This window comes from Schistocerca americana, chromosome 2 (genome assembly GCF_021461395.2).
Source record: "Schistocerca americana isolate TAMUIC-IGC-003095 chromosome 2, iqSchAmer2.1, whole genome shotgun sequence".
NCBI lineage: Eukaryota > Metazoa > Arthropoda > Insecta > Orthoptera > Acrididae > Schistocerca > Schistocerca americana.
In genome coordinates this window covers 2,901,284-2,922,057 of record NC_060120.1, presented here as the reverse complement: position 1 = coordinate 2,922,057, position 20,774 = coordinate 2,901,284, and the positions used below count along the sequence as shown (strand labels likewise).

General features: G+C 42.0%; 1 protein-coding gene and 1 pseudogene across 2 annotated transcripts in view; one reads left to right on the top strand and one right to left on the bottom strand.

The window, feature by feature from the left end:
• LOC124594969 (probable multidrug resistance-associated protein lethal(2)03659) overlaps positions 1 to 20,774 on the bottom strand; it is a 294,614-nt gene that overhangs the window by 22,767 nt on the left and 251,073 nt on the right. For both annotated transcript variants that reach the window (XM_047133490.1, XM_047133489.1), the window contains exon 20: positions 15,330 to 15,457. In XM_047133490.1, coding sequence (XP_046989446.1) covers positions 15,330 to 15,457 — 128 coding nt within the window. The remainder of the gene's footprint in view (positions 1 to 15,329; positions 15,458 to 20,774) is intronic.
• On the top strand, positions 1,066 to 1,182 carry LOC124597266 (annotated as a pseudogene).

Genomic DNA, 20,774 nt, shown 5'->3' with positions numbered 1-20,774 from the left:
ATCTGAACCACAGCCCTACAAATCATACTGAGCCATAATTCTCTGGCATCTTGAGTAAATAGTCAACAGATCAAAAGTTTCACAAAAGAATCCAACTAGCAATCTTCCATTGTTTACGAATTCTAGATGTATGTTACAGATGAAAATAATAATAATTACTATTATAATATAATAATAATAATGACTTTATTGAACATCAGATGACACAAGAGCAATTTTTCTGAATTCATCAGTTTGTAACAAGCGAATATACATATGTCCCTATTTTTTCTTGTTATGAACAATGATGTAACAAGACAGGTTTACAAGTATTTTACTTATAGGTGGGGCTTGTTATGAAGGTACAGAGCTTTTCACCTTAGTGACTAGTATTTTAGTTTAGTTATTTAATAAATGTCTGAACAAAAACTGGGTGAAAATATTCTGGCTTTAAATTTTGCAGTGGTGAGAGATGTGACTGATCTCAGTAATGTATTGGCAAGCTTCAATCCTGTATACAGTGGGTTTCTTTCATATGATGCAGTTCTATGGCTTATGAGATGGACTGGCCATTGCTTCTGTGTTGTGTTTGTGCAGGTCATAATTTACATTTTGTTTAAGTGTTCAGGCCAATATGATTGATTTAACTGAGCACCTACAAAAGAACACTGAAGGAACATATCATCTCTGGATGTTGGTGGTATAAGGTGAAGCAGTACTTGCATTTAAATTTGTAGCCAAATGTAAATATAAAGTTGTAAATGGAGTAAAACACTTCCTTTTGCATGTGGAAACAAATTTACTGAAAGAAGGAAAGGGAAACAAGTGCTGTGCTGCAAGTATGGAAAAGAACATATGGACTAAGTGTATTTCTTGCAAATATGATTTAAATGAGTTTTCACTATGTATAATTGTCTCAACTTTATGCAGTACATATAAACATACATGATCTAAAAACACTAGTTTTCACTTTATATAAATACATTTTAGCATTTTCAGCAATATGGCAAAAAAAACTTAACTTTGTTTATTTTCCTTGTGTATCCAATACTGATGCAAAAATTAATGCAGGCTATTAGAATATACGGCAACGGCCTTGCCGCAGTGAATACACCGGTTCCCGTGAGATCACCGAAGTTAAGCGCTGTTGGGCGTGGCCGCCACTTGGATGGGTGACCATCCAGCCACCATGCGCTGTTGCCATTTTTCTGGTTGCACTCAGTCTCGTGATGCCAAGTGAGGAGCTACTCGACCGAATAGTAGCGGCTCCGGTCAAAGAAAACCATCATAACGGCCGGGAGAGCGGTGTGCTGACCACACGCCCCTCCTATCCGCATCCTCAACCGAGGATGATACGGCGGTTGGATGGTCCTGATGGGCCACTTGTGGCCTGAAGATGGAGTGCTTTTTTTTTTATTAGAATATATCATCATTGCAAATATGAGACGGTACTCATGTACTATGGACTGCTTATCATGCGTTGCTGTCATCCAGTATAAATTACGGAATAAAAGTATGGGTTGACGCAACACAAGCAAACCTTTACAAACTTTTGAAGTTACAGAAGAAAGCTTGAAGAATAAGTTTTGGTGCAAAATCATGAGACTCATGCCATGATATGTTCCTTAAAACTGGGATTGTTATTGATTATCTGCTATCATTATATAAAAAAATTGTTATTATGTATCACTGACAAAATTTCAAAGAAATTTGTTTACTTTGAATAATACTGGCAACATGACATGTCTAATATCATTGTGGAATATGATCTATGGACAAAACAATCAACTATAACTATAACTATTTAAAATTATACATATTTATAACAGCTAAAATCCCATCTTTCGGGATTAGATCATGGTATGAGTCTCCTGGTTTTGCACCAAAAATCATTCTTACAACTTTCTTCTGTATCTTTAAAAGTTTGTAAAGGTTTGCTTCAATTTTGTCACTTCATACTTTTGTGGCATAGAGCACCATAAATATCAATATTTGTTCAGTGCGTAAGTGTGCTATCTTTGAGGAGAGGGCTTTGGGCAGGATGTTGGACGCTAACGAGAGTTAGCCTCCGGACTTGTATCTGTGTAGAAGCTAAGTGTGAGTAAATCTGTATCTGAGAGAATTCTAGTTGTTTACCTACAACTATTCCATATTCCCTCACTGGTGACCCCGTTTTTTGTCTAATACGCGTCCGAGTTACCGCCCGAAGGTTATTTACGCGCCTACCGCGTCGGGTTTCTCCGAGATCGCGAGGGCCTTTGTTCAGCTCCAGGCAATGGCCTTTCAGCACTCACTGCCGCCCGGATTCCAGCAACATCCCTCCAGCACTCCTGCCGTCGTAGTGGACATGCCGCGAGAATCTTCAGAATCCTTCAGCCAGAACATGCAGTGGAATTCATCGAGTGCCGCCAGTTTCTTTCAACCGCCAACGGTCGTGGACTCTGGCTTTGTTAGCCTAGACCTTCCCACGTGTTCTCCACAGAGTGTTGGTCGGAACATTCCGACTCCTGTGTCGAATGCACAATTCAATAGAGTTCGTGGCGTCGAGCGAGGTTTTGCTACTTTGGAAAACCCAGTAGTAAATTCAAACTCGAATCAGTTCCTGCCACGTGTATATCCGTCCGCGCCGGCTAGTCAACAGGTGTTCAATGCTCGCCAAACAGCAAATATCACACCGAGTGTGCATCCTAGTGGACGTGTGTGGGATCCTTGTGTTGCTTCTAATCAAGTCAACAATTCTGTGCTGGACAGTAATTACTCCGACATCTACAACCAGCCCCACCACTCATGGTCGAGTGAATACTGTGTGCATAACGGACATTCACCAGCGCACTTAAGTACTTGTGGCTTCTCTCCGAGCTACCACGTCAATGAGAATGCACATTTTGACTACGGTCCTCACACCGTTCGAGCGTCCGTCGCTTCTCAGCCGGCCCCCCGACGTCAAGTGAATTTCGTGATTCCCGCATTACGGGACGCCAATAATTCGGACTCGCTATCTTCTGCATGCTCTACTTCCATCAGAAGTGATGGGCGCACCTCCGCAGTGACTGCAGTGCCGAATCTGCCGAAATTACCAGACTTCAAACCCGCTCACACGGAGTTCTGGTTTAACCTGGTTGAGCAAACATTCAATGTCTGTGCTTTGGACGACGACGCACGCTTCGCCTGCCTCATGAACCATCTTCACGACCGCGTCGATTTAATTTACGATCTGGTCAAAGCACCCCCCCTAGCAGGGAAGTATGCTGTGGCGAAACAGACGATACTGGAGCGCGTCTCCAAAACCAGGAGGGAAAATGTGCGACAGCTCATCTACGAAGAGCGCCTCGGTGACAGGTCTCCGTCGCAGCTGTGGTGGTGCATCAGTCTTCTCGTCGATAAGCAAGTTATGCCTGATGACACGCTCGCAGAAATCTGGACTGAAAAGCTGCCTTTGCCTGTCCAGACTGCAATCTCTGCGTATGAAGATAGGCCAGTAAATGAATGTTTACGCGCTGCCGACAGAGCATACTCCACCAGGCATCGTGAGCTCCCTGCACTGCATTCTGGACGTGACCGCTCTAAGACGCTTTCTGACGCCACGCCCTTGTGTGGTGCTGCTAATAACAAGTTCATTAAACTAGCCGCCCTGCCTGCACCTTCAACTCCCCGCAACGACAGTGCATCGGCCTCTGTGGAAGACTCTGGGGCACATACTCCGTTACTTAGCAACTACCCACAGGAGCACACGCCCGCCCAACCTTACTGTTTCTTCCACGCAAGATTCGGGGAGCAAGCTCGCAAATGCCAGTCACCGTGTTCTTACCCAAACTCCAACCGCAGGTAGGCTACAGTGCCAGCTCCTGCGATGTAAACAATGGGCACCATCCCACGTTGCACTCCATTTCGGACAACAAGTGTGGTCGAGTCTATGTTCGCGATTTACGATCAGGTGTATGTTTTCTGGTAGACACTGGGGCAGATGTCTCTTTGCTGCCGGTTCGCCTAGCAACCAATAAAGTGCAACCACACAAAACAGTACTTCGTGCAGTGAACTTGTCTACCCTACAGTGTTCGGGTTCCACTTTGTTTACAGTGAAACTTTCGCCCGAGTGCAAGCTGGAGTGGACGTTTCTAGTGTCAACAATTGAAGAACCTATTCTCGGAATTGATTTCCTCAAGCACTATCAGTTGTCACTAGATTTTGTGCAAAAAACTGTGTTTTACCCCCCCCCCCCCCCACCCCCCTTAACAAAAATATTCCTTTCGCTCCGCCGAGTAACAGTTCGGCTAACACCAAACATGTGTGCTGTGCTAAGAAGTGTGTAAACCTATCCTTAGAGCTGTAATCTTGGACAAACAAGTGGCTAGTGGAGTGCGCCAAGTCTTCGAAGTTGCGGATGGAATGTATGGAAATGCTGCTGCATCTCCACGACATACACCACGAGTTGGCTCCACACAACAACGCCTCGCGGCACTACAAGCAGACGACTCGTCGGCTACAGACAAGGTCAGTCCTTGCCAATCTGGTGTTCCCGTGCCCGCCCACATTAACGACAATGTTGTGAACTCTGTAAACTGTGTCAGCACCCCCTTTTGTAATGATAGTGTATGCCCGAGTTCTCATGCTCCCTGCGTTCCGAATGGACAATTAACTTGCCAAGCTCGTGGCAATGAACTACGGCCATCTGCTGTTCGGCCACGCCCACTCATGCCTACAGCGCTCGTAGCGGCACGGCCCGCTCCCGAGAACCAGTGTACCAACCTCGCCCATGTTAACACGCGTGCGGCCTTTATGCAGCCTACGAGCGGTTGGCACACCTGTACTTCCGTGCCCTCAGCGCCACAGCTTTGCCCGTCCGCGACTGCCTGCTCCGCTTCACGGACATCTGACTGTCGTGCCGCGACACATATTGCAGTGGTCACTAATGGCACAGTTCATCGGTTATGTCTAACCGATGGGCCACCCATATCGCAATGCCCAAGCCGCCTCAAGCCGGAATTTATGAAAATTGCAAGAGAACAATTGGATGATCTATTACAAAAGGGAATAATTGAACCTTCTTCCGGTTGCTGCGCTAGTCCTATCCTGTTTGACCAAAAGAAAGACGGTACTTGGCATATGGTCGGAGACTATAGGCGTTTAAATGCCCGCACCATCATTGATAAATATCCGGTCCCACACATTGCAGACTTCAATCATGCGCTCGCAGGTGCAAAGTACTTCAAGTCTGTCTTCGACTGTAAGCATGCATTTCATCATATTCCTATGGCTCCGGAGGATATTGAAAAGACTGCCATAACCACTTCCTTCGGGCTGTTCCAATACAAATTTATGCCGTTTGGGTTTAAAAACGCCCCCCAAACGTGGCAGTGTTTCATCAATCAAACTTTATCCCATCTAGACTTTTGTTTCGTATACATGGAAGACATATTGGTTTTTGCTTCTACTTTGGAACAGAGTGAGGAGCGTGTTCAAGTCGTGACAGATATTTTAGCAGCCCTTGGTATTGAACTGAACAATAAAAAGACTCAATTGCACCAGTCATCCGTCACATTCCTAAGTTATGTTGTGTCATCGGACGGTCTGACACCACCGCAGGACAAGATCAAGCCTGTTCTCGAGATGCTACGCCCTCAGACCTACAGGGAATTATGCAGGTTCATCGGAACAGTTAATTATTACCGAAAACATTTGCCAGCCACTTCTGCGGTGCAGACTCCTCTCACAGATGCTCTCGTTGGCCCACAAACTTTTGGCACCCGCCAGATACCACGGACACCAGACATGGACAAGGCATTTAACGAACTCAAAACAGCTGTTGGCCTCCGCTGTCACTATTGCTCACCCACGTGTGGACGCCACAATGTTTGTCACTACTGACGCTAGTGACAATGCTATCGGTGCAGTACTGAGTCAGACATACAACGATGTTACGACCCCCCTGCAGTTTTTCTCAAAAAATCTAAACAACGCGCAGAAGAAATACTCAGCATTCGACAGAGAATTACTTGCAGTTTACGAGGCCATAAGACACTTCAGAACTGATGGCGAGGGACGAGATTTCTATGTGCTCACTGATCACAAGCCGTTGCTTCCTGCCATAAAAAATCCTGTGGCTGATCCGCCCCCACGACGCTTTCGTCACATCGATTACATCTTGCAATTTACAAATGACATTCGCTACATCCGAGGAGCGGACAATGTGGTCGCTGATTTTCTCTCGCGTGTTGGTGCTGTCACAACCTTAATTGACTTAACGGACCTACCTCAGTTGCAATCGGCAGACCCCGATACCATGCAGTTAATTTCAGACCACAGCTCCTCTCTCCAACCGGTACACTCTACTTTCCCTGGCATATCTGACTTAGTGTGGTGTGATGAATCGACTGGTATGTTGCGGCCATTCATTCCTAAGCCCCTTCAACGCCAGGTCTTTGACAAACTACACACATTAGCACACCCCGGTGTCAAAGCTTCCACCCGTCTGGTAGCTGAACGGTTTGTCTGGAGAGACATGCGCCGTGATTGTCAGTCTTGGGCAAGGGCATGCATGGTGTGTCAACGGAACAGTTTCCAGGCACACTTCTCCACCCTTTGGCTGTTTTGCCCAACCGCCAGGCCGGTTTCACCATGTTCATGTTGACCTCGTAGGCCCTTTTCCCCCCTCCGAGGGTTTCCGTTACTTGTTTACAGCTATTGACAGGATGACTCGGTGGGCTGAGGCTGTGCCTATTCCACACATTACCTCTGAGACAGTAAGTCGAGCATTCTTAGATTCGTGGATCTCTAGATTTGGCTCACCTGTTCACCTCACCACTGACCAGGGGCGACAATTCGAGTCTTCAGTTTTCTCTGACTTATGTAAAATGTGTGGTATTGTCAAAATTCATACTTCTGCATACCACCCCCAAAGAAATGGGCTTGTCGAGTGATGGCATCGCACCTTAAAGTCTGCCCTGCGTTGCCATGACTCACTATGGACAGAGGCACTGCCCTTCGTGCTTCTTGGCCTTCGTGCGACTTTCGAGGAAGACCTCAAGGGTTCCGTAGCCGAGTTTGTGTATGGCCAACCTCTGGTTTTGCCTGGAGAATGAGTCACTCCGACCCCACTTCCACGGCCCTCTGAACTCCCTTCACCTCTCGAGCGGGTGCGCTTGCACTGCAGCAAAATTCAGCCGCCACCTCCGGCTGCTCATACACCTCCATGCGTGTACGTACCGCGCACGCTAGACTCTTGTGAGTACATGTTTCCCAGAGACGACTCAGTCAAAGCCCCGCTTCAATCACCCTACACAGGTCCTTACAAGGTCGTCAAACGCTCTGAGAATAACATGGATCTCCTCATAAAAGACTCTGTAACCACGGTCTCACTCAACCGAGTGAAACCAGCTTTCATTGAGCCTCAGGTGAACCTCCCTGATTCTGCCCCTATTTCTCCCACTCCTGCTTCGAGCGGCCATCCATCTTCCCACACCATGCATTCGGGTATTGATTCTCCACAGCGTGCTTCTCTGCCAAGCACTGCTCCTTCTCCGCGTTCATCTAATTCGAGTGGCCAATCTTTTCGGGGCTTCACTCCTCGCAGCTCTCGCAGTCGAACTGCCAACCACTCGGATTCTACCATTGTGTTACCATCTTCGTGTGACAGCTCTTTGTCACGCCGTTCAAGCTACGCTGGCTCCTCGTTGCCTTCGGTCATGCTCCCTCGTCTGTCAGCTGATCGCCCGAGGTTGTCTCCTGCGCAGTCCAGTGCACCTGCCACCCCCCTCTTAGCAGATGCTTCCCCCTGCCATGGCTTTCCCACACCTCCCTGCCTCCCTACCATTGCTTGTACAGGTGCCACCCAAGAATTCACAACACATGTACACACTGATGACATACATAAATTATCTGTTGTTGTAGATGGCGATACGGTGTGTGTGGTACTCGCGTGTGACAATGTTGAGGGAGGAAGTGCAGAATCTCATGTGGTGTGCCACTTTAAATTGAGCAGAAGTGCTGCATGTGGCAATTTGTGTGCCTTTGTTAGGCCTTCTGGCAAGGTGATTCTCCGCCTGCCGGCTGACGAAGTGCTACACCTCCACTCCAGGACGGGACGTCGTCTTCCGGCGCCGGCGTTGCTTGCTGACTTCGCAATCGACGTACTGGGTTTCACCCCCCGGTCTCCTACCAGTCGACCGCTTCCGCCTGACGCAGAAGAACTGTACGTTACCTTCCTAACTTCTCACCCCCCCCCCCCTCACCCCCGTTCGCAGGGACGTACTCCATACTGTGCAGGGGGGGGGGGGGCAGGCTATGTGGCATAGAGCGCCATAAATATCGATATTTGTTCAGTGCGTAAGTGTGCTATCTTTGAGGAGAAGGCTTTGGGCAGGATGTTGGACGCTAACGAGAGTTACCCTCCGGACTTGTATCTGTGTAGAAGCGAAGTGTGAATAAATCTGTATCTGAGAGAATCCTAGTTGTTTACCTACAACTATTCCATATTCCCTCACTTCTATTCCATAATTTGTACTGGATGACAGCAATGAATGATAAGCAGTCCACAGTGCAAGGGTATCATTGCAGTATTTGCTAAGCACATTTATTGCGAATATATTTTTAGGCAGTTAGTTTGACAGCGAGTGAAAATGCAAAACTGAGTGGGGTTAAAATCAATCACTGCTATTTCCTTGGTGATGGCACTAAAATGATTTTCCTTGAGGAACTCAATTATTTAATTTGTAATACAAGCTGGATTATATTTATAATTTATGCTTGCACACAATAGATGTATCATATGTACAGAATTATCTTTGAATTTGGGGAAGCCAGTCCAAGCTCCTGAGGTAGTGTGATCATTTATGCATGTGGTGTGCTTGCTTGTGTGAATGAATGTGTGTGTGTGTGTGTGTGTGTGTGTGTGTGTGTGTTTTCTTTACTGAAGAAGGCTTTGGCCAAAAGCTAAATTGTAACAGTCTTTTTGTTGTGCCTGTCAGCGGCTCAATGTGTCATCTTTACAGTGAGTAGCAATCTATGCTTTTCCTTATATTATTGATAATCCAATGTTGAGTTTCCATTGTTTAATATTTCATGTCACTTACAAAAATCTAGAAAAGAAGGGGTACTACATGCTGTATAAGAGATGAAAATGACAGGAAACTGCAGTTGTGAAAGGAGTGAGACACAATTGTAACCTCTCCTCTGTGTTAATCATCTTGTACATTGAGCTATCAGTAAAGAAAACCAGAGAGAAACTTGCAAAGGGAATTAAAATTCAGGTGGGATAAAAACTTGGAAGTTCATCAGTGACATTGCAGTTTTCTCAGAGGTGGCAAAGGACTTGGAAGCTTGTGTCTGTGTATGTGCGGATGGATATGTGTGTGAGCGAGTGTATACCTGTCCTTTTTTCCCCCTAAGGTAAGTCTTTCCACTCCCGGGATTGGAATGACTCCTTACCCTCTCCCTTAAAACCCACATCCTTTCGTCTTTCCCTCTCCTTCCCTCTTTCCTGACGAAGCAACCATTGGTTGCGAAAGCTTGAATTTTGTGTGTATGTTTGTGTTTGTTTGTGTGTCTATCGACCTGCCAGCACTTTCGTTTGGTAAGTCACATCATCTTTGTTTTTAGATATATTTTTCCCACGTGGAATGTTTCCGTCTGTTATATTCAAATAACTCATTAGTTGGATTTGGGAAAACATGTTCCTATAAAACTTGTTGACAGTGAAGTGAAACAAACTTCCAACCATGTTCCAAGCAAAAGCAGACCCAAAAAATTACCAAAGAGAAATGGAGATTTTTTATGGATTATTCCAAGGAATTCGAACCACCACCTAACAGAGATTCCAGGGCTGGAAAAACAATTAAATAATATCCATTGCCCCATAAAACTGTACTCCTCTCCTCCTGTGACAAACACTGTATCTTATTTCTGCACTTAAATGTCAGGTCTCTGAAAAATAAAGCTGATGAGCTTGGTATACTATTAAAAAGTAACGAAGGAATGATTTTATGTGTAAACGAACATTGGTTAAAGGAAGAAGATATAAAACTGTATGTACCATCAGGTTTCAAATTACATCTGCATATATACTCCGCTAGCCACCAAGCAGTGTGTGGCAGAGGGCTCAATTCGTGCCAAAGTCATATTTCCCCCCCTCTGTTCCACTCGCGGATCGCGTGAGGGAAAAACGACTGTCTGAAAGCCTCAGTACGAGCTCTTATTTCCCTTATCTTTGAATGATGATCATTACGCAATTTGAGAGTCAGTGGTAATAATATATGCTCTACATCCTTGGTGAAGATTGGATTTCAGAGTGTAGTGAGCCGCCCCTTCTGTTTAGCGCGTCATCTATCTGCAAGTGTGTCCCACTTCAAACTTTCTATGAGATTTGCAATGCTCTCGCGATAGCTAAATGTACCAGTCACGAATCTTGCTGCTCTTCTTTGGACCTTCTCAATCTGTTGAATCAGACCCAACAGGTAAGGGTCCCATACAGATGAAAAATACTCAAAGACTGGATGAACTAACGTATTGTAAGCTATTTCTTTTGTTGAAGGACTGCATCGCTTCAGGATTCTACCAATAAACCTCAATCTAGAGTTCGCCTTACCCGTTACTTGTGTAATCTGACCATTCCATTTGAGATCATTTCGAATAGTCACACCCAGATACTTGATGAATGTTACCGCTTCCAAAGACTGATCATTTATTTTGTACTCATACATTAATGGGGATTTTGGCCTTGTTATATGCAGTAGGTTACACTTACTAATATTGAGAGATAACTGCCAGTCATTACACCACACATTAATTTTCTGCAAATTCTCATTGATTTGTTCACAACTTTCATGTGATACTACTTTCCTATAGACTACAGCTACATACTACTGCAGACCCAGTGAATCTTATGGGGGTTCATCCATATAAGTTAGCAATGATCTAGACTTAAAATTTTCTGTTCTTGAGGTTAGTGACTTACGTATTAAAGATGTTTTTGAAGCAGCTGCTTTGATTATACCTAGTATACGGCTCATAACTGTACCTTTATATCACACTCCTGAAAGTAATGTAGAACAATTTATAGAATGTTTAGAAAAACTTGCAATCAGTATACAGAAGTATACTAAATACAAAATATTAATTTTTGGGGATCTAAAAATAGACATTAGGAAAATGACAGCCAGAAATGTTAATTTAGTAAATATGTTAACATCCTGTTATCTCTTTTGTGCTAGTGAAAGTCCTACAAGGCATTTCTCCAGTCTTGACAGTCTGATAACAAATGTGTGCAAATGTGATTTTCAGCAAGGCTTATTTAATGTCGATTACCTGTCGGACCATGGAGGTGTATGGGTGAGACTAATTACTGTAAAACCAAAAGAAGACCAGGAACAAACTCAGTATGTGAGACTATTTACAGATAGAAATATTAGCAAATATAGAGAGGAACTTAAGTCTATAGATTGGAATTCTGTCATACAGTCCTCCAGAAATGCTGATGAAGCCTTCAGCACATTCCTCAAAATCATTTCTGAAATCTTGCATACATGCTGTCCACTGGTTAAAAAACAAAAAAACAAAATAGTCACGAAACCTAGCCACTCAACTTTACAGAAGTGATTTTCACCTCAATTACAAAGACTGGACGATTGGTAATTACTTGCCATGATAAGGTCAAAAAGGGAGCAGTAGATAAAGAAACTTACAAAAACCTGAAAAGAAAATATGGATCTGAATTTAAAATAGCCAAGTGTAAGGCAAATGGTGATTTCATTAAAAAATCACACAATAAATGTAAGGCTGCATGGAAAGTAATAAAAGCAGAGCTAGGTATGGGTATGAACTATAAAGACAACACAAAGCTACTAACATCACTGATGATGATTTCCATCACTTTTTTGTCAACTCTGCCAAACTTAGCACCTCATCTCAGGGCAACCAGAATTCCAGTTTTACACATACACCTATTGCTCACCGCACATCTGGCAGAAGTTTTCAACAAAACATTACAAATATAGTGTCAGCTTGTAAATGGAGAGAAGTACAAGTAATTGATATAATTAAAGCAACCTCTATATTAGGATACTCCAGATCTGAAGATGTTTATGGCCTGTCAAACTTTGTAATTAAAAAAATTGTAGATATCCTCTTTGCATACTGATAAACTGGATGCTCTCTAGTGGACACTTTCCAGAATGTCTCAAAAAGACAGTTGTCATACCATTTTACAAAAATGGTGACAAGTCCTATATCAATAATTATAGACCAATTTCACTTGTGCCTATTCTCTCACAAATAATAGAATATTGCATAATGCAGCAAATATGCCTACACCTATCAGCCAATAATATATTAAATGATTCTCAGTATGGATTTAGATCAAACTTATCAACAGTCAAAGCAGTTGAAAACCTTATCTCTTTTGTACTAAGCTCATTCAAGTCAGAATTATCTGCTGAAGCCATTTTCATTGACCTGAGTAAGGCTTTTGACTCAGTTAACCAAAAATTATTATTAGATAAACTGTGTTGCTATGGAATCAAACACTTGGAACTCTCACTAATTGAACCATACCTCATCAATAGAAAACAAATTGTAAAGCATAATGGCCAAAAGTCACAGACTCTAAGTATAAAACGAGCTGTTCCTCAGGGCTCAGTGCTCAGCCCTTTGCTATTTATATTACACTCCTGGAAATGGAAAAAAGAACACATTGACACCGGTGTGTCAGACCCACCATACTTGCTCTGGACACTGCGAGAGGGCTGTACAAGCAATGATCACACGCACGGCACAGCGGACACACCAGGAACCGCGGTGTTGGCCGTCGAATGGCGCTAGCTGCGCAGCATTTGTGCACCGCCGCCGTCAGTGTCAGCCAGTTTGCCGTGGCATACGGAGCTCCATCGCAGTCTTTAACACTGGTAGCATGCCGCGACAGCGTGGACGTGAACCGTATGTGCAGTTGACGGACTTTGAGCGAGGGCATATAGTGGGCATGCGGGAGGCCGGGTGGACGTACCGCCGAATTGCTCAACACGTGGGGCGTGAGGTCTCCACAGTACATCGATGTTGTCACCAGTGGTCGGCGGAAGGTGCACGTGCCCGTCGACCTGGGACCGGACCGCAGCAACGCACGGATGCACGCCAAGACCGTAGGATCCTACACAGTGCCGTAGGGGACCGCACCACCACTTCCCAGCAAATTAGGGACACTGTTGCTCCTGGGGTATCGGCGAGGACCACTCGCAACCGTCTCCATGAAGCTGGGCTATGGTCCCGCACACCGTTAGCCCGTCTTCCGCTCACGCCCCAACATCGTGCAGCCCGCCTCCAGTGGTGTCGCGACAGGCGTGAATGGAGGGACGAATGGAGACGTGTCGTCTTCAGCGATGAGAGTCGCTTCTGCCTTGGTGCCAATGATGGTCGTATGCGTGTTTGGCACCGTGCAGGTGAGCGCCACAATCAGGACTGCATACGACCGAGGCACACAGGGCCAACACCCGGCATCATGGTGTGGGGAGCGATCTCCTACACTGGCCGTACACCACTGGTGATCGTCGAGGGGACACTGAATACTGTGCACGGTACATCCAAACCGTCATCGAACCCATCGTTCTACCATTCCTAGACCGGCAAGGAAACTTGCTGTTCCAACAGGACAATGCACATCCGCATGTATCCCGTGCCACCCAATGTGCTCTAGAAGGTGTAAGTCAACTACCCTGGCCAGCAAGATCTCCGGATCTGTCCCCCATTGAGCATGTTTGGGACTGGATGAAGCGTCGTCTCACACGGTCTGCATATCCAGCACGAACGCTGGTCCAACTGAGGCGTCAGGTGGAAATGGCATGGCAAGCCGTTCCACAGGACTACATCCAGCATCTCTACGATCGTCTCCATGGGAGAATAGCAGCCTGCATTGCTGCGAAAGGTGGATATACACTGTACTAGTGCCGACATTGTGCATGCTCTGTTGCCTGTGTCTATGTGCCTGTGGTTCTGTCAGTGTGATCATGTGATGTATCTGACCCCAGGAATGTGTCAATAAAGTTTCCCCTTCCTGGGACAACGAATTCACGGTGTTCTTATTTCAATTTCCAGGAGTGTATTTGTGAATGACTTTCCGAGTAACTTACCCTGCAAATCTATCCTCTGTGCTGATGACATGACATTAGCTATTTCAGGAAAGTATATAAACCAACTGAAGGAGGAAAGTGAAGAATATCTCAAAATGTCTAATATCTGGTTTAAAGCTAATGAGTTAAGTATGAACCATGAAAAGACTGTCAAGTTAATCTTCAGTCTATCAAACAGTAACACTGAGTTATCATATGTTAAACTACTAGGAATACACATTGACTCGAAATTAACGTGGGACATACATACAGATTATGTATGTCGAAAGTTATCACGAGTTATCTACCTATTAGCCAAACTACACACTTGTGTTACACAAGACTTATTACTTCATTCATACTACACCTTCTTTCACTGCCATCTGCAATATGGCATTATTTTATGGGGTAACTTCCCAGGAGCCAAAAAAATTTTCACTTGGCAGAAAAAAGCAATTAGACATCTTTATGCAATCACTGACAACAAGACCTCATGTACACCATATTTTAAAGACTTAAAAATTCTCACAGTCCCACCTCTTTACATGTATTGTTGCCTATTAAACATAAAAGAAAACTTAAACCACTACACCATAAGGAAATCTGTTCATCAACACAATACTCGACAAACAAATATGATTGATATACCCACAACCAGGCTTAAGAATACCCAATCTATCTATGAATACATAAGCATAAAATTATTCAACACTTTACCCGTACAGGCTCAATTGGTTTCACTGGATATTTTCAAAACTAAAACCAAAGTGTTGATGAAGGAAAATACCTTTTATAGTATAGAAGAATTTAAGAGTAGTTGTAAAGATGACCTAATTTATTGATAAATTAAGGCTTACTGTCATGTATAGATATGGGTGTAGAGGCAGTTATAAGCTAATAGGGTACAACACTGCTATATTTTTACCATGTAATATTTTGTTATGTAAAACATAATGTACAAACAGCTGTAATTATTCCGACGAGATCGATTGCACATGTTAATGCTGAAAGATGGATAAAAATAAATAAATAAAAGTAACAGTCTCAGTTTGTTGGACCACAATGCCATCGTCTTTAGGAAAATATCAGCCTTATATGACTACTGAAATGTAGAATGGTGTATGCAATATTACCAGTTGTTACACTGAGTGGTGACACTCTTTAAATGTAGATTAATAAATATTGGCCACTCAGTGTTCTTAACTATTCTTCCAAATAGCTGAATACTGTTACAGTGATTTTCTCATGAGACTTCAACTTACCTTGTGTCCAGGTTCTATACTGAAGTCTAGACCTCTGAGAACTGGTGGATCTGTTGGTATATACTGAAGAGATAGTTTCTCAAATCTAATCGCACCTTGTTTTGGCCATCCTGGAGGTGGTTTCGTTCCTGAAAACATATTAGCAAATGATAATCTTGCAGTTTATTTTGAAATTTTAATATCATCCAGTAGCACGATCCTTGGTAGCCAGTACTTAATGAAGTAGAATTTTTCAGGAAATGAGTGATCTTCTACTGCAAATTGGTTAACAATGCCATCACATACCATAATAGTTCCAAAAGCTAACCAGATATTTGTTCATAACACTGAAATATAGACACTAATTCTTCATATTACAAAACAATTAAATTTCTAATAAAAGGCATTCCACAAGAACTGAAGGTTCTTAAAAGTGTGGAGCCAAAAGAATGAATAGTTGAAACAATATCAGGATTTTCATATGTTTTAAAACTTTGGAAAAATGTGCTTCATGATTTATACAAAAGATATGATCCAGTATCCTATCATTAGAAGTATTGCTACTGTGTTCTATTATCAGTGAACAACTGAGTATTAATACTGCTGCAAGGTACTGCAGGGCGTAAGTTCAAACCTGACCACCAACAATTATTTGTTATTTAGTATTCTGAAAGATTCTCAAAATTTACTGTTTTTATAATGTTTGCATATTATGAAATGTTTGATGTTTGTACAAACAGCAGCACTCTGTCTCCATTCAGCAATACTAAACAGTCCTCCAAAGTAGTGCGTTCAGTCAACGATTTAACAATTGCAAATTTCAGGGAAAGCCTACAGCAGTTAGACTGGGATGAGGTGTACCGTGAACCTGATGCCAATTTAAAATATAATTAATTTCATGACATTTTTGTAAATGCATTTGAAAACTGCTTCCCCAAGAAAATAGTTAAATATACTCGTAAGAAACCTTGTAACAAACCATGGCTTACTAAGGGTATAAAAATATCTTGTAACCGGAAAAGGGAAATGTATCCGACAGCAAGAAAGAGTAGTGACCCAGAAACTATCAAAAATTATAAAAACTACTGTGTTATATTAAGAAAAGTTATTAAAAAATCCAGGAGTATGTGTATCATGTCTGAAATCAGCAACTCTGATAGTAAAATTAAAACAATTTGGAATATTATTAAAAGAGAAACAGGTGAATCAAGAGCAGAGGAAGACAGTATTACCATCAAATTGAATGAAAACTTTACGAACAAAAAGTCAGAAGTTGAAAATATTTTTAGTAATCATTTTCTAAATGTTGTGGATATAGTAGGATCCAGGTGTTCATTAGAAGATGCTAGGCTGTTAATGGAAGAGGCCATACCTATGCAATTTGATACAATTGAAATCTCACCCACTTCTCCCTCTGAAATTAGGAAAATAATAAACTTGCTTAAAAGCAAAAACTCACATGGAATTGATGGCATTTCCAGCAAAATACTAAAAGCTTGTTCTCAACAGATAAGTAATATTCTCAGCCACCTGTGTAATAGCTCTCTGGAACAGGGCATTTTTCCCTGATAGGCTGAAATATGCTATTGTTATACCTTTGCATAAAAAGGGGGATAGATCTGATGTCAACAATTACCGTCCAATCTCCCTTCTAACAGCTTTATCCAAAATTTTTGAGAAAGTAATGTATTCAAGAGTAGCTTCACATATCTGTAAAAATGAAGTACTAACAAAATGTCAGTTTGGTTTCCAGAAAGGTTTTTCAACAGAAAATGCCATATATGCTTTCACCAGTCAAATTTTGAATGATCTGAATAACCGAACACCACCCATTGGGATTTTTTGTGATCTCTCAAAGGCTTTTGATTGTGTAAATCATGAAATTCTGCTAGACACGCTCAAGTATTGTGGCATGAGTGGAACAGTGCACAAATGGTTTAATTCGTACCTAACTGGAAGAGTGCAGAAAGTTGAAATAAGTAGTTCTCGTAACATGCAAAGATCAGTTGTCAATACTGTCTTTCAGAAAATTACTAAGTGGTTCCTTGTAAATGGACTCTCACTGAATTTTGATAAGACACAGTACATACAGTTCCGTACAGTGAATGGTATGACGCCATTAATAAATATAGACCTTTATCAGAAGCATATAGCTAAGGTAGAATATTCCAAATTTTTAGGTATGTCCATTGATGAGAGATTAAATTGGAAGAAACACATTGATGATCTGCTGAAACGTTTGAGTTCAGCTACTTATGCAATAAGGGTCATTGCAAATTTTGGTGATAAACATCTTAGTAAATTAGCTTACTACGCCTATTTTCACTCATTGCTTTCATATGGCATCATATATTGGGGTAATTCATCACTGAGGAATAAAGTATTTATTGCACAAAAGCGTGTAATCAGAATAATAGCTGGAGTCCACCCAAGATCATCCTGTAGACATTTATTTAAGGATCTAGGGATATTCACAGTAGCTTCTCAGTATATATACTCTCTTATGAAATTTGTTATTAACAATCAAACCCAATTCAAAAGTAATAGCAGTGTGCATAACTACAATACTAGGAGAAAGGACGATCTTCACTATTCAAGTTTAAATCTAACTTTGGCACAGAAAGGGGTGAATTATACTGGCTCTAAAGTCTCTGGTCACTTACCAAATAGTATCAAAAGTCTGACAGATAACCAACAAGTATTTAAGAAGAAATTAAAAGAATTTCTGAATGACAACTCCTTCTACTCCATAGAGGAATTTTTAGATATAAATTAAGAAAAAAAAAGAAAGAAAAAAAAAACAAAACAAAAATACTAAAAAATAAAAAAAATAAAAATAAAAATAAAGAAAAACAAAAAACACAAAAAATTAAATTGTTATATTAACTTAAGTATGTTGTTAAATTAACCTAATTATGTGATGTATTGGAAAATTCGACTCGTTCCACATCATTACGAAATATCGTATTCATGATCCATGGAACTAGTATTAATCTAATCTAATCTAATCTAATCTAATCAAGAGTTCAGTCCGTTATGTATGTTGATGTCTGTAATAATCGTGCTTTCACCCTGCTTCTGGATTGGGATTTGTTTGTAATTATGACATGACATTGTTTGATGGAGACACCAGGTACTTCAAAACATCTACGTAGCTATGGCTTCAATCAGGCAAAGTAAAAGCCACTGCCTACATAGACAGGAACCGAATACAAGCAGCACACTGTTCCCAAGTTCTGTGTATTTAAAACACCAATAGATTCCAAACCACCTGTAAGTCAGCCGTAAGACACTAGACAGGACATGACAAAATGGCTGAAAGTATTTGACCACGCTGCCAAATATGAGACGTAGGATGACATGATGTGTTTGGCAAATGTGTACTTTTAGTTGTATGGCATAGCCCAGTAGTAGTTCAAGAATAACAAAGAGAAGATCAATAGCTGCAGAAAATTCCATGCCAAACTGAAGAAAACTTTTGGTAAAAATCAGCAGCAAGTCTGCTTAGTGGAAGAACAACTGAAAATCAGGGCCCGATGACATGAAGAAATGACACAGTCTTACATGCAGAATTTTTGGCCTTATGCCACATTATGAATCCAAATGTAACAGAATAACGGAAGCCAATAAAATCTAACACTTGATGAAAAGAGTCACTGATGACATGCAGCAACCTCTTCTGGTACAGGATGTTACATCAACAGAGAAATGCATCAAGTGGTGCCAGTGCATTGAGGGCATGGAACAGAAGAGAGAGAGAGAGAGAGAGAGAGAGAGAGAGAGAGAGAGAGAGAGAGAGGGAGAGAGTACATTTATGTATGTGTGTTGAGTGAAATAGCTATGACCAACTGGTGAATGTGGTCCCTATGGCTGTTATGGAAGACTACCAAGACCCATCTCCCTCATATGATAGAAGAGATTTTATGGCAGGCAGGACTGTCAAACCAAGAAAGCGGGAGATAACTGCAATGAATGTTGACCCTGTTGTTAACATGTAATAGATAATTTTGATAAAGAGGTCTGTCAAACTTTAGCATGAATATTTGCCATAAGTAAAAGTCAGGAAGATTGGACTTGGTCAACTCGGACTTATACAGCAGTCAACAACCCAACATCTGATCAATGCATGTACAACCAACTCCTCTGCAAAGTATAATGCCCCACAGAAGAACAGACATCTGGAGAACAGATTACATCATGCCTTGTATGATTCTACAGTGAATCCTCTGAGCACACTGTATTTGGTTTGATGCGGCCCACCACAAATTTCTCTCCAGTGCCAACCTTTCATCGCAGAGTAGCACTTGCAACAAATGTCCTCAATTACTTGCCGGATGTATTCCAATCTCTGTCTTCTTCTGCAGAGTTCACCCTCTACAACTCCTTCTAGCACCATGGAAGTTATTCCCTGATCTCTTAACATGCATCTTATCATCCTGTCCCTTCTTCTTGTCAGTGTTTTCCATATATTCCTTTCCTCACCACATCTGTGGAGAATCTTCTCATGGCTTACCTAAACAGTCCATCTAATTTTCAACATTCTTCTGTAGCAGCACTTCTCAAATGCTTCAATTCTCATCTGCTCCAGTTATGCCATATTTCACTACCATACAATGCTGTGCTCCAAACATACATTCTTAGAAATTTCTTGCTCAAATTATGACCTACATGTGATGCCCAGTAAGAGTGCCCTCTTTCCCAGTGCCATCCTGCTTTCTGTGTCCTCCTTGCTCCATCCATTGCAGGTTATTTTGCTGCCTCGGTAGCAGAATTCCTTGATTTCATCTACTTAGTGAGCCTCAAATTTGATGTCAAGTTTCATGCTGTTCTCATTTCTCCTAGTTCTCATTACTTTTGTGTTTCTTCAATTTACTCCAAAACCATATTCCATATTCATTAGACTGTTAATTCCAGTCAACTGATCCTGTAATCGTTCTTCACTTCCATTCAGGAAAGCAATGTCATCAGTGAATCTTATCACTGATATTCTTTCACTTTGAATTTTGATCCAACTCTTGTACTTTTATTTTATTTCTGTTGTAGCTTCTTCAACGTATAAATTGAACAGCATTTCATTTTGGTCTTCCAGTCTTACTGATACCTCGTGGTTCTTGTACATATTATATATTTCCCATCTTTAAGTAGGTTAACTCTATTTTACTCAGAATTTTGAATACTTTGCACCATTCCACATTGTCAAATGCTTTTTCTGGGTTGAAAGATTCTATGAAAGTGTCCTGAGTTTTCTTCTGTCTTGCTTCCAATATCAACCACAACATCAGAACTGCCTCTCTGGTGCCTTTACCTTTTCTAAAGCCAAACTGATTATATTATCATCTAAGAGATCCTCGGATTTATTTTCTGTTCTGCTGTATATTATTCTTATCAGCAGCTTGGATGCATGAGTTATCAGGCTGATTTTGTGATAATTCTCACACTTGTCACCTCTTGCTATCTTTGGAATTG